Source organism: Neurospora tetraspora, assembly GCF_033439725.1.
Source record: "Neurospora tetraspora strain CBS 560.94 chromosome Unknown B0H65scaffold_2, whole genome shotgun sequence".
Taxonomy (NCBI): Eukaryota; Fungi; Ascomycota; class Sordariomycetes; order Sordariales; family Sordariaceae; genus Neurospora; species Neurospora tetraspora.
Window position 1 is genome coordinate 1413523 of NW_026944384.1, and position 25069 is coordinate 1438591.

Consider the following 25069-nt stretch of genomic DNA (forward strand, 5'->3'; position numbering starts at 1 on the left):
TGATGGGGAACTGATTGAAAGATGGCAGTTGGGAGAAGAATTTGCTCAAGTACAGGTGATCAGGAGGTGTAGGATCCAAGTTCACCTGACTCTCACTTCCGCCGGATTTCTTTCTGGCCAAGAAGATGAGATGAGTCGCTCCTTCCATCTTCTCCCGGAAACATTGATCAGAAGACAGGCTTCCTATCCGACGGGACCGAGCCAAGTGCAAAATAGGAAGGCACGGCATCTAGAACACTTTGGCCGTTATCTTATCACTTTGCCCTAATTCCTTACACCAGTTCAGCATCCATTGATTTCTCAGAGATCGTGACATTCAAATCCTCTTCCCGACACCCATCCACTCCATGCCACCGATTGATATAATGACTCTGACTGAATAAACATAACACATACCGTTTCGAATTATGCTACAGACCATTTGAAGTCCTTACTGTCTTCCCCATATATGAACTTGGTAGCGCATGAGAACATTATCTCTTCTTCATCCTTCCGCAGTATTCGGACCCGATACCTTTTCGGGAGCGTTTGCGCAAAAGACCTCATCTGATTTTGTTGTGCAATTCCCTTGCAGTCATCTACCCCGCTCTTACATCCTCCCAATCGCGAACCTCCGACCGCAAGCCCTCAAAGGCGGATCCTGAGATCCAGCTGAGCTTCATCGGCGAGTACTTCTCTCACCGTCTCAATCAAGGACCCGAAGAACGACAGCGCCAGAGCACAGGGCCACAAAACCAAAGCTCTCACATTACCAGGTCGATGGCGGATACCATTTACAGGTTCTGCAACACATCAGAGATCATTCTCACCTTAGAAGCCGCACATTCACCTTCGTCTCACCTTGCGTTTCAAGATGTTCGGAATCGCCTGGGATGAGCAAGCACAGCAGCGCCTTGCTGAGGAACAACGGAAAAAGAAGGAACTTGGACTTGGAAGCCAAGATGGCAGGAGTGTGATTGGATCGGCCATCACACGACGTTCCTCCTCTACAGCGGACAAGTCTGGTGCCACGAGTAACTCAAAGGGTAGCGCTGTATCGAGGCTTAAGAGGGCCTTCCTAGGCACACGTCTGTCCGACAAATCTGACGACAAGCTGCGGCCAAGCTCTTACTACGCCCCCTCCTCGAGGCTGTCCTCCATCTTTGCCGATAACAACTACACCACTTCCGGCAACTCAGACCAACTGGTTAGTACTGATGTCAACCGCACTGACGAGCGTGATGAGCTATCAAAGAAGAACGTCGTGGAAGACCAAAGTGATGAGCTATCAAAAGAGGATACCGTTGAAGACCAACCGGCAAAGCCCGCACTGCCAAAGGAAGGCCAAGAAAACACCGCACTGGAAGAACTCGAGGGCTTGAAGACGCCCCCATCCAAGCCGCCAACTTTCGTCATCCTCACAACTCCTTCAACACCGGAGGATGCTGACAACCATACTTCTACTGATGATCCGCCAGCTACAACACTTATCCAGTGGCTGGACGAAGACTCGTATATAACGAGGACAACCACCGTCACATACGAGTCTCGAGGGGACGCTGACGTAAATGATCAGGTAATCGAAACCACCATTTCAGCCGATCCCTCGCCCTTTTCCACGGCCAAGGGCTCAAAACTACGACCTTCGCACCCCATTGTACGTCCTCCGGCGCCAGCTGCGGGTGACGCGGTTCCATCATTCTCATCTCTTGTCGACAACTGGTTTACCGCACTTCAGGGCCCCAGTAAAGCCGTCTCGCCGAGTCTTCCAAGCGCGAAAAATAACAACACATCCGGCTCAAGCCCCTTCCTCAGTACGGCCGAAGCTCATGATCCGACCTCAACCCAGGGCTTCCTTCCTGTTCCCGAGATCCCGGGTCTTCCCCAAAAATCAAACAAGCTCAGAGTGAATAACCCGGATGCCTGGAAACCACCCGACGACTGGGGATGTCAATCGACCACGGAGATGTTGCCAAAGGCCAATGAGAAGCAGGACAACCTCGAAGTTCCCAAGTACGAAAAAAAGAACAAGAATCTAGCAAGAATACAGAAGGACGTCGAGGCTATGATCATTTCCGGCCCAGAGAAGGTTTTATCTCGCCTGGCGCAAGGATGGGGCGAGCCGTCCGACACCTCGTCACATATGCAAGAGGAGCAAGCTAGAAAGCGCTTGATGCTTTCGGTGCTCTACGACATGTGCCGACCTACTACAACTCCGGCGGACATGGCGAGTCAACCGGACCAAGGCGCTGTTCACGCTCCAGGGCAGAAAATCCTCGCCCTATTCGAGTCTGAAGGTAAGCCTCCGTTGATACTGAGCATTTGCCGTTCCCTGCTAATCTTTTCAGGAACTGCGTCCTACCTAGCTGCGACTTACTCAGACGCCGCGATCACCCACCTCTCGCTCTCTCCGCTACCACACGACCTATTCCCAAACGTGCAGCCTCTGTTTGCACCACCCAACAAGGCGTCCATCTCCTTCGCAGCAGACTCCTTCAACACGGTCTACTGCCTCTCCCTGCCATCACTGGTACCTGCCCACGAGATCCTCGAAGTTCTTAAGCAAATCCACCGCTGCCTCGCTCCCAACGGCATTCTGCAGCTAGTGCTGCTTGACCCCTTCCCAGTGGCAAGGAGACTCGGCCCTCGGACAAGAAAGTGGTTTGAGAAGCACATCCTCTCAAACTTGCAGTCACAGTCTCGCTGTGTCAGACCAAGTGCGGTCTTCCCCGGATTCCTGGAGGAAGCGCAGCTCCGCGTCCGTGAGGAAACATGTACCAAGACAAAGTTCTTGGCCATACCCCCGGATCCCACTGATGTGTTCACTGAGGACCAGGAGCGCATTCAGGAGGAGCTCCGAAGCGTCGTGGGCAGAATGCTTTGGCAGGAGGTTTGGGGAAAGATGGTTACTGGTGACGATAACTGGTGGGATGATCCCGAGTGTGTTGAGGAGTGTTCCAGGCTTGGAACCTTCTTTGAGTTCAGTCATATTGAGGCTGTCAAGCTCGGCGACACCGAGGTTATGGGGGCCTTCAGCGTCGGTTGCTGAGGTTGAAGTTGGACTATACTCGAGGCCGCAACTCGAATGAAGAGGTCCAGCTTGCAGGGTTGTACGACAGTTACCTGAGAACATTGAGATTTTTTCACGAGTTCATTGTTTGTTGTTCAGGGAACTTTGAGACCAGTGTCTTTCCCTTATCATGTCTACTGTATACTTGCTTTCGTCTTGCTTTCACAAATGTTTTAATGCCATGGTCGGCAAGTTATGGGTAGGTGTTTGGGATGGATGTATTGGTTGGTCAAGATGAGAGAAATAACGTACATATGGATCTTGTCAGTTGCTATGGAAACAAACCTGATAGAAGATGTTGTATCTTCACAATGTTATGAGAGGACTTGGCGTTGAGTTTTGTTGGAGTAACTTGTAAAGTAATGTACATAACTAAACCATAATTAATAACGCAGTTTAAACAACCATCATATCCTGTTCATATGTAGTCGTCCCCGTTTACCTCTCCCCAGCCCAATGCCCTGATCAAATTTCACACCCCTAACAGAGCCGGAGTGGACACTCAACCTTCAACACCGCTCACCTTGGCCGTTTTTCGCATACACTGCGGCAGGTGATAATTCAACATATCGGAAGATCCGAAAACTGATATTCCAGTAACAATCATGTCTGCATTGACCAAAACACTTGTTCATTCCAGAAACACTCATAACCGCGAAAGTTGATTTTGTCAGCTCAAGGGTTAGGGTTCACCCTCCCCCCCCACCACATTTCGTCTATGGTCCATGCAAGAGGCACTTTCATCGGTAAGATGGAAGGGAGAAGCGCCTCTAGTGTATGTGAAAAGGGTATGTCTGAGCAGGGTTAAACGGGACTTGGGAAAGGCCTTGCAGTGAAATGATTGTATGTTTAGAACTTAATGTTAACAATGTCAGAAGAATCACATCTGTACTCTAATAAATGAACAAATGCACGGGGCAACACTTTTTTCGTTGAACGCATGCAATCCCATTAACTGGCTGTGGTACTAGCCTTCGCCTTTTTCTCCTTTCCAGCCAGGCCCGAAAGCAGCCTTCTATAAAGCCTACCACCAGCAAAGTCGCCATTCCTGCGCTCCATGTGTCATGACCTGTTGTGCCACGGTTCTCCTTTTTAGCACCAAAGTTCCAAAGTAATCCATCCACAGCCAGACTACTTAAGTACTACTTGTCGTGCCGAGAGGGTAACCAAATAGATGGCTGGCTGGGCCAGACTGTCAAATGGACCTGTTCCCAAGAAGTAACTGATTCGTGGCATACGAGCGTGGGTGTGGTGGTGGGCGGTCGTAACGAAGAGCTATTGAAGAACCCGGTCGTCTCTCGCGGTCTGTTCTGTAGATATTGCTGGATGTTGCTGGGGGCGGGGAGGGGACACGGGCGCCTAGAACTAGGATTCGGTTGAGACCTCTTTCATTTTCGCCCTTAACCTCCAGGATCGATCGACTCAAGGGGTCATGAAACGGCTTTGGTCGTTTTCATCATCCGTATCTGTACCAAAGATACCAACCCAGACTTTCTTCTTCTTCTTTCCACTCTTTCCACTGCTGCCAAGGGTATCTTGTTGATAAACGCTTTTCCTTTTCCTCTCCCTCTTCAGGTAGTTGTTGTAGTCGTCCAGTGCCAGTGCTTTCCCTTCTTCTTGCTGATTGCATGTTTTCCCCTTCTCTATCTCGCATGTCGTGCCTTCTTGATGATCCCGTATTATCCCCCAACGCCAGTTGTTGTAAATGCATGGTTATGTCGGTGTGGTGTGGTAGTTCGTGGTTTGGGATGTGATGATTTAGGAAAAATCCATCTCGACCTCCTTGGTGGCGGGAGTCTCCTCGGTCTTGGTCTCCGCGCTCTTCTTGCTGGTCTTGCCTGTGTTGCCGCAAACCTGTTAGCTCGAGTCCTCGCAGCAAACAACTCTTTTCTCTGCGTTTCTTTACTCCTCCTTCTCTTTATTCTTTATCCTCTTCTTCTTCTTCCTTCCCTTTCCCCTTTCAATCCTTGGCCCTCCCTCACTCAGCAAATGAAACGGAAGAAAGAAAGTACTCACCAATACCCATCATCTCCTCCACCTTCTCCACCTCCATCTTGCTCAAGCCCTCCCTCTCCATCTTGCGCCTGATGCCATACCCGAGCTTCTTCTCCAGCTTGCGCTGCGCCTTCTTGCCCAGCGCCTTGCGGGGCCCGCTGTTGGGAAGCAGACCAGGGCGGGCGCCGCGCGCGAGGTCGTCCTTGGTGATCTTGTGGATCTTCTCCAGCTTGCCTTGGGCCGACTGGCGCTGGCGCTGCTTGCGCAGGGAGGCGGCGCGCGCGATGAGGCGGTTGCGCGAGGGGCCGTTGGGGTTCTTGACGGAGGGCATCTTGGCGGTTTTGAGTCGGGTGGGTTGTTGAGAAGGGAATGGATGGTTGAAGCTGGGGAGAACGGTTGAGGTTGGTGGTGGTGGTGGTGGTGGTGGTGGTGGTGGTGGTGGACAGAAGAAGGCGATGGGACTGGGAGGCAGATGGAACGGGGAGGTTGAAGATAAGATTCAGATGGCAGATCTGGACTGTGGTGGAGACAGAAACAAAAATTTTGTGGGGATCGCTGGGCCAGTGTGACGTTGATGCATGGCTTGGCGCTCTAGGGGACTTATAAGTGGGGCTTCACTGCGAGTGCTGAAGAGCGCTGAAAGACAGCTGGGATTTGGTGCTAAAGTTCCCCTGAGTTGAAGTAAACAATCATGAGGTGTCGTGATGGCTTCATGTCTGGCTGCTTCTTGCACAAGTAACAACTAATGATTAGATTATGACGATATGACAACTATATGGAGTGGTGACCAACACCTTTTCTGTCTCGCGAAAACTCAAAGCGGTATACAAAAAAACGGAAAACAGACAACCTCTCCAACTGCTCAACCAAAAAAAAATCCTCCCATTGTGATCCCAAGATCTTCCTCTCTATGTTCGTCATCGTCGTATCTCATCAAGATTAGAAAGCATCGTAAGCAACTTCAAAGACAAGAAAAAGAAGAAAACCCAACGAAAAAAAAAGACAACAAAAAGCAAACAACCTCCACCCCAATCAAATCAAAATCGAGACCGCCGTATTCCCCGGATCCAGCACCATATACGGCAAACTCCCCTTCTCCATCGCCCTCGAATTCTCCCACACCGTCGTCTGCGTCTCCCTCAACCTCGCATACAATCTCTCACTAGCCTCAGCAACCATCTTCTCCCTCCTGCCCTTCTTCGTCTTATAAACCCGCCACATACTCGCCGCGTAATTCAACAGGCTTCGATCCTGCGGCGCTCTGAAGCTTAGCAACCACGGTACCTGCGCTGATAAAAGCCATTGGCGCTGGCGGTTGATAGGTAAGGAAGCAACGAGGTCGTGTTCTTTGAACTGTTGTAGGACCGAAAGGGAGGTGGGCGGAGCGGTGCAGAGCATAGGTGGTTTGGCAATTACAAAAGCTTGGTAGAAGTTTTGGAGGTAGTTGACGGCCGAGTGAAAGGAGGTGGCGGTGTGGATGCACATTGTTATTGCGTCTGTTAGGGAGTTGAGGTTTTTGATCTCGGGGAAAGAGGACATGTGCGCGCCTCCTTGGCGCATTTCGGTGCACCAGGACTGGATGTATCGATCCTGCGCCACGGACTCGTCAGAGGGATAAGAGAGGGCGAGCATTTCCGAGACGTAGGACCGTAACACGGTCCAGAGGGCTAGGACGTCCTTCGCGTAGGCGTAGTTCCTGTATCTGGTGGAGGAGGACAAACCCTCGGCTGTGTTCGGGAAACCGCGGCGTGCCAGGTCGTTGGGGACGTAATGCGCTACGAAGTCGTAAGTGTCGTAAGCGTGGCGGATGAATGAGTGGCATTGCTCGGGCGAGATGCCGACGATGTCGACGATAACTTGCGGGACGAGCGTGGCGCGGGCCGCGGCGTTGACGGAAAGCGTCTTGTACCAGTGTGGCGAGAGGAGGCGGTAGACGGGGTGTTCCATGGGTAAGGACCGGTTGGTGCCGACGATGATGGCTTCCTCGACCAGGTGGGCGAGTGTGAGGTGGACGGTCAGCTCGTGCCGCATCCAGTCGGTCACTTGGGCGCAGGTCTTGGCGTAGCGCCAGGGCCAGTCGGTCTTCTCGGTCCGGGTCGAGTCGCGAGGGGTCAGGCGCTTGTTGAAGAGGGTCACGGATTGCTCCATGGTTCCGCGGTAGTCGATGCAGATGGCGACCGGGTGAAGCTTGCCGTCGTCGTGCAGCTGGAAGAGGCTGACGGCACCGACGCACCAGTTGTCGTCGCTGCCGGGCTGCTTGTGGTGGAGGACGGCGGACGAGTCGGAGACGCCAACAGCGTTGCGGAAGTAACTCCCGTCTTGGACGAAGAAAGATGCCGGGTCAGCGGCCTCCAGGGCTGAGATCCATTCGTTGTAGCCACCGATTCTCGCCGCTGTCAAGAACTCGCCGATCCATTGCTTCCCCGCTTGCGTGATGGTCGTGGGGTTGGTACCGGTGAACTGCTGTTCGGCGAAGCGGCGGTCGCTGTACCAGTCGTCCAAAAGGCCAATGTTGCCGCCGTTGGCAATATCGGTGCCTATCTTGCGATGAAATCTGTTATAGTCCTCGACGTCCTGGATGGTGATGCCCTTCTCCGGTTCGCCTCCATACGCAGCAGCGCGAGCCTTTTCCAGCAACCACTGCTTCGTCCGTCCAAGAAATCCATCTTCATCCGGGATAAGTTTCTGCAAGATGACTGCTGTTTCGAGCAGACCGGCATTGTTGAAGACGCCAAAGACCGTGTGGTTCTGATCCACAGGGATATGCTGGAGATGAGGTGGGAACTCGGCAGGAGTTCCATCGGCGTTGTTGGGATATGGCGTGAACTGGTAGATTTTCCTTTGCTGCTCAAGTGAGACGTATCTAGGAAAGGTGGGTTCAATACCAAGAACGTCAAAGAGGGAGTTGAACCTAGAAGTGAAAGTCAGCTTGACATGTAATTTTCTCTTGGCAGGCGATGTCCACCGCCTCATGGCACCAGCAACATCAACCCACGTTTGTTCAACACGCTCATACGCCTGAGTCAAGGCGAGATGCGTACCCAGATATGTTCCTTCACGGACATTCCCTTCTGGCTCTTTGATGTTCTTGGGGTCATTGGGATCGACCTTAGGGTACAGCTTGAGATCTAGCAGTTCACTGTGAAAGATGCCGGGATCAAAGGATGGCAACGGGCAGTCCCCAATCGTCTCGGGCACAATCTGTTTCAGGAAGTCCTTCTTTGCTGGGTGCTTCAGGATGGTTTTCTTGTCTGGTTGGGACGCTGCCTGTGTTGCTGTGGGGACGGGCAGAGACGGATCAGGAATTGGATGCTTGTGAATGAGTTTTTTCACAAAGGCGACGGCCCGGCGAGCCAGTGATCGTTTCGGTCGGGAGATCGCCATTTTGCTTCGAGCGTTCTCAAAGACCTTTTCTCTGGCGTGCAATGGGTGAAGGCATACAGATCCAGCTGTTGCCGTGGTGGTATGAAGTTGTAAATGTTGAAAAGAACATTTTGACAGAGCGGTGGGCCACAATTCGGACTTGGGCTACCTGATTAAGGTTGGGCATGATGTTGGAAGATGACGTTAATGCGGACACCGCCCATTTGCCCATTGTTGTGGTTTCCGAATAAAACATCAAAAGACGAGGTTGGGAACTTGAGATTGCGGAGTACCCAATGCCAGGTACCGGTCGCCCGGCCTAGCCATGTGGATGAGAGGCTGCCAACACAGCATGGTCTACATGCATGAAGCATGAACTGCGTGATTTTGCTTTTTGGGTCGCCGGTGCCAATGAACATCGATCAAACTAGCCAATCTGGGTGGAACCATCGTTTGAGGCGCAGAATTAGGGAACTCGGCTAAAATCTGGTGTTTGTTTTGGAAGCCTCAAAGAATCAAAAGAAGTTTTCTGTTCGTCGCTGTGGGCGGACTTGGCACGGGTTGAAATTGTTCGAGATTTTGTTTGGTACTGTAGGGCTGGGGTGAAATCGACCGTGGACTTGTCTTGGCCAACCACGTGTAATTGAACCAGTTCCCAATGGCTTGCGCCACGATATCATGGCTGATCGGGCATCGCCGTGCCTCGATTTCAATTCATTGGCCAATCATGTTGTTAGGCGTTTCATATGGTAGTCCGTTGATGATGTTGACATTTGTTTGAGGGTTTCGATGGCCTATCGGAGAGGGCAAGAAAGCCCTGCCAAACTCGAATATCCAATGCCAAGACAATGCAGTGAGTACTTCGACAGTAACAAGTTTGGCGGGGCATTCCCACTTCAAAAGTTAGCGCTGGGGTACCCTACGTCGTCAAGCAAGTGGGCTGAATGACCTCCGCCCGGCCTGTTTCTCGTGCGGCTGCCTGACCGACCACGTCGAGGCCAGCTCAATAGCTCATGCCCCCAAAATTGACTTAGTTGATTCTGTCTCCAGCCTGAAGTTGTGACTTCAACCTGACAAAATCAATGCTGGCCGCCCAAGTATTTCCGTTTGCGATTCCTACCCGTTTCGATTCGCCGACTAGTCGACCTTCCCGGACTCGTTGCTCAACCTGATTATCGCGAACGACGCACGATGGACGATGTCTCGAAGCCACTTGATAGCCAGCAATCCAAACGGCCTGAAGTTGATGCCAGTGGTGCGCTTGCTCCAGTCGAAGATGATCCTTCGGCAGCATCTGACAAGAAATTCGCCGCCGCTATGACTGTACGATACTGCGACGACTGCTTCTGGGGAAAAGATTGGAGCTTTGATATGGTTCCCTCCAGGGACAGATCGCACTGCATTGGTGGTAGACGTGTTATTCTCCAGGATGCCTGCGATTTATGGCGCCCACCTTTGGTCGATTATGGATTCATTGCAAAGTGGCTTGATGACTGTGTGAAGTGCCACGGAGATCAATGCTTCAACAACCCGTCGGATCTTCGTCTTGTCCCGGGGCTTCAGTTCATCGACTGTATTGCCCGACGCATTATACCGGCATCTGAGGCTGTTGATAAAGTGTACCTGACCCTAAGCTACGTCTGGGGTGCACCTTCAGGCAGTACATCCGGTAATGTCGAAGAGAACGGTTCAGTCTCAACGCTCCCCATTCGCTTGCCCAGGGTCGTCGAGGATTCCATCAGGGTGGTAAAAGAGCTAGGATTCAGATACCTGTGGGTGGACAGATATTGTATTCCGCAAGCCGATAAGCGGGCAAAACACACTCAAATTCAGCTCATGGGCACGATTTACGCCCGCTCGGCGATAACCATAATTGCGGCAGCTGGAGAGGACGCGGAGTATGGCTTGCCGGGCGTCGGCTCCAGAGCACGCAATCCCCAACTGCGGATCGATTTTGAGAGCGTGTATGGGCTCCCACGATCACTCATGGTGCATCACCAGCCCGAGGATGATATCGGATCATCATTGTGGAGCACTCGAGGTTGGACATACCAAGAAGCTCTGTTATCCAAGCGGCGCCTTGTCTTCACCGACAACCAGGTGTTTTTCCAATGCCAGCATATGATTTGCGAAGAAAGCCAGACGTCATCAGGACCAGTATCCCGACAAACTGTAAAAACTAATAAGTTCGTTTTCCCATCTCCTGATGACTTCAAATACACTAGCACGGTCTGGGAGAGAATCAACGAGTTTTTGAAACGCACCCTCTCGTTCGAACGTGATGCGCATCCTGGATATGTATCGGTCAGAGAGTAGCCAACACAGTGGTGTCGCCTTTTTGTGTGGCATGCCTCTGTTTTCTCGATCTTCCGTGCACCAGCCTGGTGATACAACAGCGAAACTCGGTAGGAACCTAAAACAGGGGCACAAAAGCTTCTGCGAAATAAGCGTCCTCATCGAAGGTCTGCTATGGGCCGACCATTGGGATGATAGGGCCATCGGTTTGCCGAGGGCGGAGTTGTCTTCGACAAGACTGGAACGGCCACGGAGGAGCGAGTTCCCAAGCTGGACCTGGGTTGGGTGGAAAAACACATCTCAGTATGCGCTGAAAGTGCAGAGGAAGATGAGCTGCGTTGATCATGCTGCGAATTGTGTCATTTCGGCAGTATATGAGGACCGTCAGATGGACATGGACTGGAAGAAAGATGCGGAAAAAATCCTTGAGAACTCAGCCCTTGGCCTGAACCCAAAGTTTTTGGACATCAAGGGGACATGTTTCGACGTGAGCCTTGCTTGGCGTAAGACTGGACCTTGGGACGGTGATCCCTTGGAAAGCGGTTGGGTTTATACCGAGCCGCTGGCCTTCAGTGCAAGTCGATTGGGGATTCGAAAGAGAAATATCCCACCGAACACCTTAGAGGAGGGCGAAGGGAAAGTACATAAGCTCGTCGCGCTGCTTCTTACACGAGACTGGAACAATATGGAAGGATTCCTTTCCATGAAGTTCCTCTTAGTTCAACCGATCGAATACAGCGCTGGAAGATGGGTATATGAGCGCGTAACATCAGATTCGGTCTTTCGGGATGTCGATGAACGGCTGCCAGCGGATTTGTTGCGGTGGCGACAAATTGAAGTCGTGCTCAAGGAACGAGAATTGCGACTGCGTTGATGAGTGAGAATCGAGGTCTTATCATAAGCTCCAAGATAGGCAGGAGGGTAGACGTGATGTGAGCTTCCAGATTGAAAAAAAAATTGTGAGAAGATGAAGTCAAGTTTGGTTCCATCCACGTGCCCAGGTGCTCGCGAGTCGCGATATCAGACGAGGTCCGTACTGCGAAGGGGGGGGTTTAGCGAACAGTAGAAAAATAGTCTGAAATTTTCGAACAGTGAATTTACAGTTGATTTCGGGGTAAACGTTTACGAAGCGCGTTGATCAACGGTTGATGCAGCCAAATACATTTCTAAATGGTTGATAGAAATAAACGTTTGGGTGTGGGTCAGCGTTGCTAGTATATATAAAGCAACCGACTGGAATATTGCAGCCTCAACCTAGTCGCAAAGTTGAAAAACAGTAAAAGGGAAAGAACGACGGCTACCACCTTCCACCATTATAAAGCCAACCTCGGAGAAAAAAACTTTGCACTTCTTCCTTTTCCTCTTTCCAACCAAAAACCTCCAAGTCATTCATTTACTCAAGGTACCAGGGAGCTAAGGAACTAAGCAACTAACTACTAAAGCATTGTATCTTCCAAGTAGGAGTTGCAGCCAAGTGGCATTGCAAATTCAATACTTTAGTAGTTAGTTGCCTAGTTCTCTCTCCCCCCCCCCCCTCTCTCTCTCTCTCTCTCTCTCTAAGCAAAGAATTCAGGTAGCCAATTAATATCTTTCCCGTCACCAAGAAACTAAATACATTAATATAACTGTAAACGTAACTGTAACCGTAACTATAACTATAACCGTAATTATAACCAGGATCGTTAACCGTAACCGTAACTAAATATTTATTAAATATTCAATAAATAGTTAATATACTATAAACGTTTAATAATCCCAATATTTAGTAAGGTTCCAACGCTTAACAGCTTAAACGTTTACCCATTCTAACGTTTGGATACATTCTAATGTTTATTTCAGTAAATGTTTGAAAAATTTCGAACAGCCACTACACACTTGAAAAAATTACCAACGTTTACGACCCCCCAATAGTCAATTGACAGTCAATTTGCTATTCGCTAGACCCCCGCCTTCGCAGTACGGGTCCAATGACGTGACAATGGTCCCCACTGTGGAGCGCTATGAGCACCCTAGCGGCCAGCGATAGCTCCACTGCAACGTCCAGGGTCGAGGGCTGATAAGGCAACCACCGACGACACTAACACCAACTAACACTAGCTCGACAGGTGCCAACGAACACCACATGCTCAACCCCTCTTCTCGTCGTCTCTGCTCGTTTTCAGCTTCTGCGTTTTTTTTTTTTTTCCTTACTCTCTCACTCATTCATAGCTGTTTCCCTTCTCTGAATAGAAGCTTGATTATTCAGGAACTCGCAAGTTCCCCCGGCGCAGGTGCTTACCTCATTGCACTTTTTGTTTCTTCCCGTGATCTTGTCACTTGGTGTTGGAGCGCCGCCATCACCATGAGCGACAGCGACACGCAACCTCTGTTGCGCATCCTTACTGCAATAACCTTCATCCCCTCCCTCCCACTGTGTATCACTCATGGCGTTCTCTCACACAACCCCATACCGGCCGTTGGCCTCGCTCCCATGACCCTCTCCGCTGGCTACTCGGTGTTGCTCTTGACCTATCGCCGCCGCAGCAAGCGCAAGCAAAACAACCGTCGGAGTATCGGACATGCTGAGGAAGACAATGATCTCGAGTCCGTCAGGAATGGAGACGAGGCTGGAATCAGCTCGAGGGAACCACTCATCGAAGGAGGAGCGGAAGAGCCAGAATATCCGGCATCGGAAAGATCCCAAGCGGAGCAGACACCCGCATGGGAGGAAGAGGCGGAGGAGAAGAAGACCCCTCTCTACGCTCACACCATCTTCATCTTCTTCGTCGACAGTATCCTCGCTGCGGGGATCATGGTTGTTCTAGTCTTTACCTGGATCAACACGCAAAAGGGCCGGACGGGGATCACCAACCCCGTCTTGGGCGGCAAGCTGGCTATGTTGGCTGCTTACGCTACAATTCCTTTGTTGGCAAGCTTGTAAGTTGTTCCACCCTTATTCTGAGCTCCCTGTCATACTCCTGAACACACAAAACTAACATCCCCCCTCTCCCCTCTGAGAAGTCTAATCCACACCTACCTCGCCCTCCGCGGCTTCGCCATCGGTTTAGCCCTCTACCCGCTAATCCAATACGCCGCCTGGCACACCCTTCCGCCCGACTGCCCCAACTGCAACAGCCGCCTGCGCCCAGCCTCTCGACCGAAGATCCCTTGGTACGATTTCGTCTCGCGGCCTAGGAACCTCAGCCTTCGGCCGACCTTTAAGGCGCCCAAGTGGTGGTCCAACCGTCAGCAACGCCGAACGGTGGTGGATGTGGTTGGAGCGGGTGATGTGGATGATGATGCGACGGCGAGACTCTTCGTGAGGAATGATGACTTGGAGAGTGTGAGCCATCTTGGAGAGGGCGTGGTGGCGGTGGAGAGGTATAGGGATGAACCTGATGCTGATGAGGACGCGGAGGTGGAAAATGTGGAGACGAGGAGTTATAGGGATGAGCCTGAGGGTGAGGACAATGACCGTCAGGAACCAGAGCAAGAGCAGCTCCCAGAGGGTCAGGGTGGGGAGGAGCAAGAGCAGCAGAAGGGGCAGACGGAAGACTTGTTGGAAGTGCAGCCGGAAGCCCATCAAGAGGAAGAGGGTCAGCAGCAGCAGTCCGAGCAACAGCAGCGGGAACAGGACAATGATGCAAGGAGCGAGAGGCTCGAAAGGATCGAGAGCCGTGACCGGGCTCTTACGCCTGCTCTGATCTGAGTTGCTGAGAGAAAGGGGTGGTGAAGGTCCTTTCACAGCTTAAGACGGTGGCATTGATGTCGGGACAAGGCCAGAAAAGAGCCGTGCTCTCTGTTGCTGCGATGAAGGCTCAAGTGGGCAAAACAAAAACGGCGAAGACGAGTTGGATTACGACGTTACGACGTGCAAGAGCACAAAAGTTTTTGGAGGAACGACCACAACGTGGTGATGGAGCGTTTGAAGAACGGGAGGTCTCATGTGTCATGAAAATGTTTTCTGTTTCTGCTTCTTTTTCCTTTCTTCCCATCTAGCATGTCTTGCGCGAGCATTTACGGATCACATACACGGTAGTTCATACGGCATTTAGTGCTAGATACCCTCCTCGGTTCTTGTTTGGGAGCCGCTGGATTTGTCAAGATTTCTTTTTACACCTATTTGGGTGTTGAGTAGGTAGTTGGACAACGCAGAATGAAAAGTTGGCTGGTAAATCTACGCGTCTTTGGTGTGTGCTATATCTGAAAAGACGCCGGTCCAGTCAAAAGGCTAACCAGGAAAGAAAGAAAAAAACTCTTGACGAAGAAGACAACAAAAGTAAACAAAAGGGAGCTCGGTGTTCGGGCGAAAGCTGACCGAGGGAGAACTTGGGACGGTGAGGGAAAGGAGGGGAAATTTGGAGGTCGATGTGGACCACATTTGTTAAGAGGAAAGAAGGAATTCCCGGATGCTACGCTTCAATAATTGTGCTCATGGAATGACTTTATCATCGAAACACAGAAGAAAAGGAAAGGAAAAGTTAAAAGAAAAACAAAAAGCGGGTGGAAATATCCTCGGCAAAGTTCACTGACCAACGCCGATCACCGTTCGGGGAAGCGATGCTACCCCACGATCCCATTTCGAGAAGGACCAACGTCATGAGCAGTGGAATAATAATTAATTCCCCAAATCAATTTCTCTCCGTTTGCATATTGCAGAACCAAACTTGGGTGTCTCCTCTTCAACCGCGACTCTGCTACAAGCGCAACAATACCATTCGACAATGGCCATCGCGAATCACCTCAATGCGACGCTCCCGACCTCGCGGCCACTCTATCCACAGGAAACACTCCGAATCGACGGAAACCAATCCGAAAGCCAAGAACCATGATGGGATCACCTCGAAAGAGACCCTCCGGGGCTAGTGATCATCATCAGATGGAACTTTCCGAGTCCTCAAATATAGCTCGGGGCCCCAATTTCCGGGGAAGACCGCAACTCTTCAACAGCTTGGAAACACGACAGCCAAGAAGGTAGTTACAATGCGCTTCGTCAACAGGGCCCTCGGGTCCCCCGCCTGCGCCCTCTTGCTACTATCGTCAGGTCTTCAGTACGTGCTAGGAGCTTCTGACACATCCTCAGCTTGGCCTATTCAGGGCAACGACCTCCAAAACCAGATCCAATGGGACCACTACAGCATCATCATCAATGGCGAACGCCTGTTCCTCTTTGGTGGCGAGATGCATCCGTTCCGACTGCCCGTTCCTGAACTATGGGAAGACGTCCTACAGAAAGTCAAGGCCATGGGCATGCGCATGATCTCCATCTACACCCACTGGGGCTTCCATGCCCCTACTCCGGACCAAGTTGATTTCGACACCGGCGCGCACAACCTGACCCGCTTCTTCGAGATGGCCAAGGAAGTCGGCCTCTACGTTCTTGTACGACCCGGGCCATATATCAATGGCGAGTTGAACGCTGGAGGAATGGCGCTTTGGTCTACCACAGGTGCCTATGGAGAGTTGCGCTCTAATGGGTCGGCCTTTACCGAAGCTTGGACTCCGTACCAGACGGGCATGGCAAAGCTTGTCAAGCCATTCCAACTCACCGAGGGTGGTACAGTCATCATGTACCAGCTCGAGAATGAATACGGCGAGCAGTGGAAGAATGTGGAGGTCAAGATACCCAATCCGAAGGCCGTGTCTTACATGGAGAAGTTGAAGGAGAACGCTATCGAGAATGGTATTGTGGTGCCTAGTGTACACAATGCTCCTAATGCGAATGGACGTCCGTGGTCGAAGGACTATGACACTGTTGGCGCTGGAGGAGATGTGGATATCTACGGCCTAGACAGCTATGTAAGTAATCAATTTCGTCAATCCTCTCCTATGACTCGCTAACTATTCCAGCCGCAATGCTGGTCCTGCGTTACAGAAGAATGCGGAAACAACATCTTGCCGTTCGCCGTCTCCAACTACCACGACCATTTCCAACTCGTATCCCCGAACCAGCCGTCCTTCATGCCCGAGTTCCAGGGAGGAGCCATGAGCCCCTGGCTTAGCCCAGCGGGCGGATGCGCAGAACGAACCGGCACCGAATTTGTCAACTTCTATTACCGCGACAACATTGCCCAGCGCATTACAATCCTAAACCTCTACATGATTTACGGTGGCACGAACTGGGGGTGGCTGGCGGCTCCCTTCCTGGGTAGCAGCTACGATTACGGTGCTGCTATCTCCGAGGATCGTAACATTGGCAGTAAATACTACGAGATTAAGAACCTGGGTCTGTTCATTCGTGCTGCTGATGAGCTTGCCTACACGGACCGTCTCGGTACCGGCACCAACTACACCAACAACACAAACATCTTTACCACCGAGCTCAGAAACCCCAAAACTGATGCTCGGTTCTATGTTCTTCGTCATGCCACGACATCTTCTTCCTCTGAGGAGACCTTTGCTATCAACGTGACCACCAGCGTGGGAAGTTTCTACGTCCCAAGAGTCGCGCCGTGTCCCAAGCTCGTTGGCCATGAAGGCAAAATCTTTGTTGCCGACTTTCACTTTGGCAAGCACAGCCTTTACTACGCAACGACGGAGGTCTTGACCTACAGTGTCATTGATGGAAAGACAACACTGGTTTTGTGGACTCCCGTTGGTATCTCCGGGGAGTTCTATCTCAAGGGTGCCAAGAAGGGTACGCTAGCCTCCAGCAGCAGAGGTCAGACAGCCGTCTTTGACAAACGGGATAAGGGTGTGGTGGTTGGTTTTACCCAGCATGAGGGTGCGACTGTGTTGGATTTCGATAACGATGTTAGGGTTATGCTTGTCGATCGTGAGACTGCCTACCAGACTTGGGTTCCTGCTTTGACCAAGGATCCAAAGGTGCCTGTGGATAAGACTGGTGAGTTCACATTTTTTTTCTTCAGCAAATGTCAGTTTTCTAACAGAGCATAGCCATTGTCGTTGGGCCACACCTTGTTCGGTCAGCAAGCGTGCAAGGGAACACCATCTCCGTCACTGGAGACTCTAACAACGCAACCGATATTGAGGTGTTTACATCAAACCGCGTCTCAACCATAAAGTGGAACGGCAAGCAACTCCAAACTACAAAGACCAAGTACGGTACACTCAAGGCATCCCTTCAGGCTCCGGTGAAGTTCTCGGTCCCGAAGTTTGGATCATGGAAATCTCAAGATAGTCTTCCTGAGAAAGCCGTGGGTTACTCTGACAATGGTCCGGCCTGGGTCATCGCCAACCACACCACAACACCCAGTGCCACCAAGGGTACCGTGCCTTACCTCTTCTCAGACGAGTACGGCTTCCACACAGGCATCAAGCTTTGGCGCGGCCATTTCTCTGGCGAGGCGGCAGCTACAGGCGTCTACCTCAATATCCAAGGAGGAACCGCTCACAGCTGGTCCGCCTTCCTCAACGGCCAATTCCTGGGCTCTTATACAGGTGACCCAACAGTGACCGCCAGCAACGCAACCCTGTCATTTGCCAACGCAACCATTTTCACCAACCAAACCAATGTCCTCTTCGTGATGAACGATGACACAGGCCACGACCAGCTCTCCGCAGCCCTCAACCCGCGCGGCATCCTCAACGTCACCCTTCTGAGCTCCAGCTCCAGCCCTCCCCCCAAGTTCACACTCTGGAAGTTAGCCGGAACAGCAGGCGGCTCCGATACCAACCGCAGCACACTCGACCCCATCCGCACTCACTACAACGAAGGCGGCCTCACCGCCGAGCGTCTCGGCTGGCACCTCCCAGGCTTCGACGACTCCAACTGGTCCAACACATCAACCTCCCCAGCGCAAGGCTTCACCGGCCCAACTGTCCGCTTCTACCGTACTTCCCTGCCTCTCGACGCCCCCAAAGGGCTAGACGCATCATTCGCATTCAAGTTCACGCCCGTTGACACTTCCAACTTGAACTATCGCGCGTTCTTGTATGTCAACGGGTATCAGTACGGGAGGTATTACCCTTCTATTGCTTCCGAAAACGTATTTCCCGTGCCGGCGGGCGTACTCAATCATGGAGGGGAGAATGTTATCGGTCTCGCGGTTTGGGCGCAGACGGAGGAGGGGGCAAAGGTCGATGTTGAGTTGGTGACGAGGTACGCGGTGGAATCGTCTTTTGAGAGCAGATTTGATGGGAAGTATTTGCAGCCGGGGTGGACTGCTGAAAGATTGGCGTATGTGAAGTTCCAAGACATCAGATATCACGTAGGGTAGGTGCTGGTGGTTAATATCGGGATGGATTCAGCGAAAAGATATCGATAACTTCGCATGCAAAAAAAGAGACAGTTCAACGACAAGAACAAGACTCGAACCCATCATCTAGCGCACCCCGCTATTCCTCATCCGGTTACTCTCCCCTTCTCTTCTCCCAGTTCTGATTCGTCAAATCACCCATTCATGTTGCACACGCTGCGCACATGCAACCACCTCCGCCAACGTGCCATCAAAACTGTAGGCCTCAATGCCACGCATCCATCGTTCACTCCTCACTCACTCTTTTAGCATCACATAGACAAAAAAGAACAAAAAAAAGAAATTCAAAAGTTACAGTCCGGAGGCGTACTCGCGGCTTATACCATCTCACCTCTTTGAGCAGAAGACACCGCGTAACGGACGTTAGGCCGCAGGGCGCACGACAGACACAAAGGGGATAAGAGAAAGGTATAAACCGTTGGTTGCGTCCCGGGCTGTAACCGTTTGAGAAGTGACAAATTTCGGTCTTATAAAGGGCGGTTACGGTTGAATTGTAAGCGAACGAACCCTAACCCTGGGCTATCTGTCTGGCCGGCAACCTTCGAGGTCGCTGCTGCGTTGATGATCTTCGGTCAACATACATAGTAGACATGTCCCCCTTACTTGCTATTTGATTTGTTGATTGATCAAAGAGACTTACTTGATCAGGGGGAGATTTCAAATTGTCGGTTTATACCTTGGTATGATGCGGTTTTGAAAAAGATAATACTGGTGGTGATGGTGATGGTGGATAACGAGTGAGTGCCCATAGGGCTCTGTATGTCTGTGAAATTGTGAATGCAGCTGACGAACAACATGGTTAACAACAAGGTGTGACTTTTTTTTTCTTTTTCTTTCAAACTTGAGAACCTTATTTACGACCGACCGCTGTCAAGTCTCAATGACATAACCACACTCACTGCACGCCCAAAGACAAAGCCCCATCCATCCACCCATCCATTGCGCCTACGCCAATGCAGGCGCAGGGTAGCTGGAGGACAGAGGAGGGTAGAGGTTCCCTTGAAGTGAGAAGAAAAAGAGTTGTGTTGTCGAAAGAGTCGTCGAGCGGAACCGGATGGATGACATTGAGGTTAGGTAGGTACCTTCCAATGGGTAGCCTCAATACCGGTTCGGGTTACTGACAGGGTTCACGTCAAACCTAAGAGCAAGCAAACTGTTTAGTATAAGATGTGGATTATTCTGATGATTGACACTACTCTAAATATACAATCTCTACGAGGCCCTTTCCCGAGTCCCGAGCCCCTTAACCTACTTCAGACCTCCTCGCCCCATATGTATACACTAGAGGCGTTCCTCCCTTTCATCTCATATTCTCAAACGGTGAAAGCACAGCGCCTCTTTATCGCACAAACCAAACCAAATCGTACAACAAACAAACAAACCCACTCTACAGGGTCTATCTTTCATGGGTATCATGCGTAATGTGAATCATGCTTTGTAGGTAAACGACGCAAAATAAGCCTCCATCCAGTGTAACAGAAGGAAAAAAAAAAAAAAAAAAAAAAAAAAAAAAACTCTAGGCTCTTCCACGATACATGATGAAACGCCAAAGCCAATGTGTGTGTTGTGTATGAATGCTCTACTAACGCGAATCGTTGAAAATGCCACAGCCCTCAACACCTGAAATGCAGAAAAAAAGAAAAAAGACAAAGAAATACAGATTGCTGAGAGCACGAAGGGAAGAAGAAGAATGCGAAGATTGATGGATGGGTGTAGAAAGCAAATAAAAAAAATAAAAAGAAAGGAAGGAAGGGGGGTAAGGAGATTGCTCTGGCTGCGGGTGCGGGCACGGGCACGGCATCTTAACTCTCAGGGAGGTTCGAACCAGAGTCAAATGACTCCCCCGCGCCGATGGCCTGCAAAAGAAGGATCTGGAGACGAGTCTTAAGTGTCATCCTCTCCTGTTCTATATCCTCTGGATTTGCAACCCCGGGGAATCCTGCGTCAAGATGGGATCCAGGCTCCCCTTGTACGACATCCCCCCTGGCACCAAGCCCATCTCCTCGATCGGCGGCATTCGACTGATCGCCTTCCTAATACGACGACGCCGCCGCCGCCGCCATCTGAGCCGTCGTCGGCGCCATATTATTCCTCGGCGACATTGCTTCCGTGAGTGCCTGTAGCTTTTGCACCAGCAGAGTCGTCTGCTGTGTATTCTTCTGCACCTGCTCTCTTAACTCCTCGTTCTCCTGTCTTAGCCGCTTAATCTCCTCTCGTAACTCCGACGTCTCACCGCCGCCAACGCCGTCCTCATCACGACGCCGCTTTCGCTTTAATAAAAGCTGGGATGGACCTGGACCTGGCCCTGCTGCTTGTGCTTGTGCTTGTCCGCCGCCGAGCGACGTGTCGTCACTGGTGGCCTCGTCGGACTCGTCGCCGACATTGAGGCCGCCGCCGTTTGATATCATCATCCCTACTATCCCGTTTGTAGTACCATCCGCGTTGTGGGTGTGGACCCGCCGGAGATGCTCGTTTAGGTTCTCTAGGCGGGAGAACCCCTTGCCGGTGGCGCGCTTGCAGCTTTCGTGTGGACAATGCAAAGGGTTTTTTGGGCCGCCGTGCTTGCCGTGTACTTCGCGCTCGTGACGCAGGAGGCCGCCCGAGTAGGTGAAGCCTGGTAGCTTCTCGCAGCCTACGGCGCCGCACTTGTATGGACGGTCGTGCTTGTCCATGTGTTTACTGTTTGAAGGGGTTGTTTGTTAATTATGTTTCTTCAGGAAGGGGAAGGGGATAAAGGAAGGGGACTTACTTCCACTCGCATTTGCGGCCAAACTCCTTGACATCCTCCGCGCACCCAGGCCACATACAGACAAACTTTCCCTCGGCATTCTTCGTAGCCTGACGAACTGGTTTAGGGATAGGTTTGATTCTCCCCGATGGTGCTGGCGTAGTCGGCGACTGCTCCTGAGGATGTGAAGGCGGCGACGGAGCGGCTGGTGTCAAGGGTTGTAGCTGCTGCCGCAGTTCTGGGGCCAGCTGTGGGTGTACTCTAAGAGGCTGCTGCTGTTCCAATGGTTGCGCCAGCTGAATAGGCAGGGAAGCTTGAACGGTCAGTGAGATCGAAACTGGTACGTCTACCGATACCGGTGCCGGCTGAGGTTCAGGTTCCGGGGCCGAGGCAGTGAGGTAGTTATTGAGTCGCGGATCCGTACTCTGAACGGCGCCGAATGCGGCCCCTGCGGCGGCGGCTGCTGCATGCGCGTTGCATGTGGCTCGGGCAACTTCCACCAAGTCGCTTGAGAGATCGCTCACAACGACATCATTCGCGTTTGTGAAGCGATCAGTGTCGGGTGAGCCATGGTGCTGCTCAGTGAGTTCTTGATGGTTATTGGAGTCGTGAGAGTGGTGGGGTTCATGAGATTCGTGGGTTTGGTGGGCGTTATGAGCTTGTGGGTGAGAGTCATGGAGGGGATGCTCCAGTTGTTGTTGCTGAGTATCATGTGGTGTTTCTGAATGGTGTTGTTCATGAGAATCGTGAGTGATGTGGTCGTCAATATCCGGGTAATTCTCGTCCTGGAATAATTCCCGTTCTTCGCCGTAAACGATACTCATGTCGTTGACTGAAAGTTTCACCGTGCGCGACGGTGAACTTGAACACGGCCGGGGTAAGGCGTTGGAGTTATGCGGTTGCCTGCGCCCAGACGGTATCGGCTTCTTCCTTGTAAGTCAGGGTGGTGAGATGCTGATGGCAAAGATGTCGAAACTTGTCGATATTTGTGAACTCTCACAGACTTTAACGGGCCAGTGTATAATCGAATCCGGATATTGACCTTGCCTCCCGCGGTCGGCGGTGCACCTTCTCTTACACCCCTATCTGTTGATACTGTATCAATGTCAATATTGGCGCTGGTTGGACAGGCGACCGAGGTTGATACCTCAGGCAGGTAGAATTTGCTTCAGGTTGTGAATTTCGACGTCCGAGTGGGCGCTGTCACAATTTCGGAGGGGTCGGGTGTTGTGGCTCGGTTCCGGCCCGCTGACGCACGACACGTGGAAACGTGGTATCCGACAGCTGTTGGACAGCTGAGAGATTTGGGGCTGAATGCTAAAAGAGGCCTCCCACGTGACTCAGTGTCTGTTAATTGTTAGTGCAGCTAGTACTTTCCAGCTTGCTCTGAACAACAACGAACATGACTTCATGATGCTCACCATGATGACAGCGCAACCTTCTAGATATATCTCTTTCAGTCTTTGATGAGGAGGCCACGGAAGTGAGTCGATACCCGAATGCTGCCCAGGTAACAATCCAGACAAGACTTTTGGAGGCAGCCGTGAACCTTTCGCTTCCACGTCGCGCGCCTCATCACGGAAGTGACTCACCAGGGTATCACGCACCATCGTCCATGGCTGAGATTAACGACGCGACATCTCAATGGCCATGCCAGGTTGACAGCCCATGGCGCAAGGCTGCAATATCCAATCCCAATATGTCCCGAGTTTTCCATTAGGTCGCTGCCCAGTTCGCCTTCGCAATGCATGGCCCAAACGTAGACCGTGGCTTCCACGATGGCCACGACGCTGTCCTGCGACATCAGCCTCATTTTCAGCAATGAATCGTCTCTCTGGTCCAGTCGGATAGGTGACTGCCAATGTATCCCAAACAAGTGATCTGCAATGTGAGGACGGCGACCTGAAAACCAGACCAAGCTAATGTCGGTATAAGGCGAGATATTCCATTGTATGCCCAAGGCCGAGTGTGTCTTGACCGGCCTCCTGTTTAGACACCGAAGTGCGGAGCGGTTGGAGTTGCTTCTCGTCCAGACAATCAGACGTTAGTGGATTGGAAAATGTCTGCTGGTGCCTGATCGTCAACAACCCGCTTGTCAATACCAGCCTAGGAACCTGGTTGATCGCACGGGATTTGTCGAGGGCTGGGACGTAGTGAGCACTTGCTCGGAGCCTCCTTGGACGTACGTACGAAGACACACGTCCCTCAACGCCAGTCGTCATCAGATGCCAAACATGTTACAGATGAGTGTGGCTCTGCTGTTACTCGTACCCTTGGATGTAGAGGGAAAGGGTTAGTCGGCTACCGAATGGACGTCACATCCGGCCGTCGCCAAGGAGGGGGGAAGAAATTGACCCAACCAACAACTCGAGGCATCACATGCCTGGAGATGGTAACTGGTGCGAGACTGACCAAGTGACAGTGTTCTACTAATGGTAAGCCGCGTTGCCCAGCTTGGCCGTATAGACACTGCGCCGTACTGAAGCTCACACCGGGGTGAGTCACTGAAATCACGGAGTGATATTAGTGAGACTGGGCGGCCGCGAGGATGAATGAGATGTACCGACGTGAACTTGATCTCGGTATGAAAGTCGTAACGGGGTGTGATTAGTCGTGAAAGGCATGGGCAGTGGCGCACTTGCGTAGTTACGGCCTGTGTCTTGTCTTCTAAGGGACGTCGCCGCCGACGTGACGCGTCTTGTCTTGCAGTGCCTCCGCGGTTCACGGAAGGGGATGATGGTGTGGTAAGATCCCGGTGACGATCCAGGCAGCTTAGACAGGTATTCGGGCCATCCCGCGGTCACATAGGTAGTCAGTCAGCAATTCCTAATCCACGTGCTTTCGGTCAGCCATCCGGGGATCAGGCCGAGATTTCCAAAGTAGGTAACTATGTTGACGGCGAGGTTGCCTTGGTTAGCTTGGTTGGTATGACAATAACGTGACTCTTGCCTAGCTAGTAGTGGGCTGGAGGCAACTTGGCAAAGTCGCCTCCATGTTCGTGCGCGCTCGCTTAAAGAGGTTGCCTAATCCGCGATGGCAAGTTGTGTCCAATATTGCTGCGGTACTGGCCAAAGTGCAGAGATATTCAGTTCGCCGTGTGACGGAGAGCAAACGAACGGGGAATTGGTAGGAAGACATGTGGACTTGACGATTAGTTTCGAAAAGCTGTGTGCGCAAGTCTGGCTGTAAAGATGTGACGAAGGACAGATCTGGAAATGTCGACGCAATCTGTTGATGGTGTTCTCACTGTCGAACTTGGACTTGAGCGTCATTTTGATGTGAGGAACATGGAAATACTGTCCCGGCATATGAGGCGACGAAGCCTTGTCAAGACTAGATGATGTGAGAACCTTGATAGATCGGTACGACTGACGGCCTTGTCGTTCGCGAGGGAAAAGGCAGGGGCAAATGGCACTTCGGGTCCCACCTGCAGAATTCTCA

The 25069-nt window shown here is 51.6% G+C and overlaps 7 protein-coding genes across 7 annotated transcripts; 4 read left to right on the forward strand and 3 right to left on the reverse strand.

The window, feature by feature from the left end:
- The first annotated feature begins 695 nt into the window (after positions 1–695).
- Positions 696–3154, forward strand: B0H65DRAFT_586066 (uncharacterized protein). The gene is made up of 2 exons (XM_062830942.1): positions 696–2276; positions 2328–3154. The coding sequence occupies exons 1-2, from the start codon at positions 854–856 to the stop codon at positions 3026–3028; spliced, it is 2124 nt and encodes a 707-aa protein (XP_062683982.1). The 5' UTR covers positions 696–853; the 3' UTR covers positions 3029–3154.
- A 1653-nt stretch (positions 3155–4807) lies between these two features.
- B0H65DRAFT_421207 (uncharacterized protein) lies at positions 4808–5375 on the reverse strand (the record flags this gene model as incomplete). The annotated part of the gene is made up of 2 exons (XM_062824326.1): positions 4808–4887; positions 5066–5375. 2 exons carry the CDS (start codon positions 5373–5375, stop codon positions 4808–4810), a joined length of 390 nt encoding a protein of 129 aa, XP_062683983.1.
- Positions 5376–5762: 387 nt separating this feature from the next.
- B0H65DRAFT_96188 (lipoxygenase) lies at positions 5763–8675 on the reverse strand. Its single transcript, XM_062831616.1, has 2 exons — positions 8040–8675; positions 5763–7955 (listed from the first exon to the last, which is right to left on the reverse strand). The coding sequence occupies exons 1-2, from the start codon at positions 8426–8428 to the stop codon at positions 6077–6079; spliced, it is 2268 nt and encodes a 755-aa protein (XP_062683984.1). The 5' UTR covers positions 8429–8675; the 3' UTR covers positions 5763–6076.
- A 923-nt stretch (positions 8676–9598) lies between these two features.
- B0H65DRAFT_506243 (heterokaryon incompatibility protein-domain-containing protein) lies at positions 9599–11576 on the forward strand (the record flags this gene model as incomplete). Its single annotated transcript, XM_062828052.1, is given in 3 exon segments — positions 9599–9730; positions 9836–10705; positions 10719–11576. 3 exon segments carry the CDS (start codon positions 9599–9601, stop codon positions 11574–11576), a joined length of 1860 nt encoding a protein of 619 aa, XP_062683985.1.
- A 1467-nt stretch (positions 11577–13043) lies between these two features.
- Positions 13044–14390, forward strand: B0H65DRAFT_545793 (uncharacterized protein; the record flags this gene model as incomplete). Its single annotated transcript, XM_062829405.1, has 2 exons — positions 13044–13618; positions 13700–14390. The coding sequence occupies 2 exons, from the start codon at positions 13044–13046 to the stop codon at positions 14388–14390; spliced, it is 1266 nt and encodes a 421-aa protein (XP_062683986.1).
- A 921-nt stretch (positions 14391–15311) lies between these two features.
- B0H65DRAFT_455602 (glycoside hydrolase superfamily) lies at positions 15312–19106 on the forward strand. The gene is made up of 3 exons (XM_062826243.1): positions 15312–16480; positions 16532–17525; positions 17579–19106. The coding sequence occupies exons 1-3, from the start codon at positions 15665–15667 to the stop codon at positions 18859–18861; spliced, it is 3093 nt and encodes a 1030-aa protein (XP_062683987.1). The 5' UTR covers positions 15312–15664; the 3' UTR covers positions 18862–19106.
- Positions 19107–20817: 1711 nt separating this feature from the next.
- B0H65DRAFT_96251 (uncharacterized protein) lies at positions 20818–22710 on the reverse strand. Its single transcript, XM_062831617.1, has 2 exons — positions 21650–22710; positions 20818–21579 (listed from the first exon to the last, which is right to left on the reverse strand). Exons 1-2 carry the CDS (start codon positions 22450–22452, stop codon positions 20934–20936), a joined length of 1449 nt encoding a protein of 482 aa, XP_062683988.1. The 5' UTR covers positions 22453–22710; the 3' UTR covers positions 20818–20933.
- Between the last annotated feature and the right edge of the window lie 2359 nt (positions 22711–25069).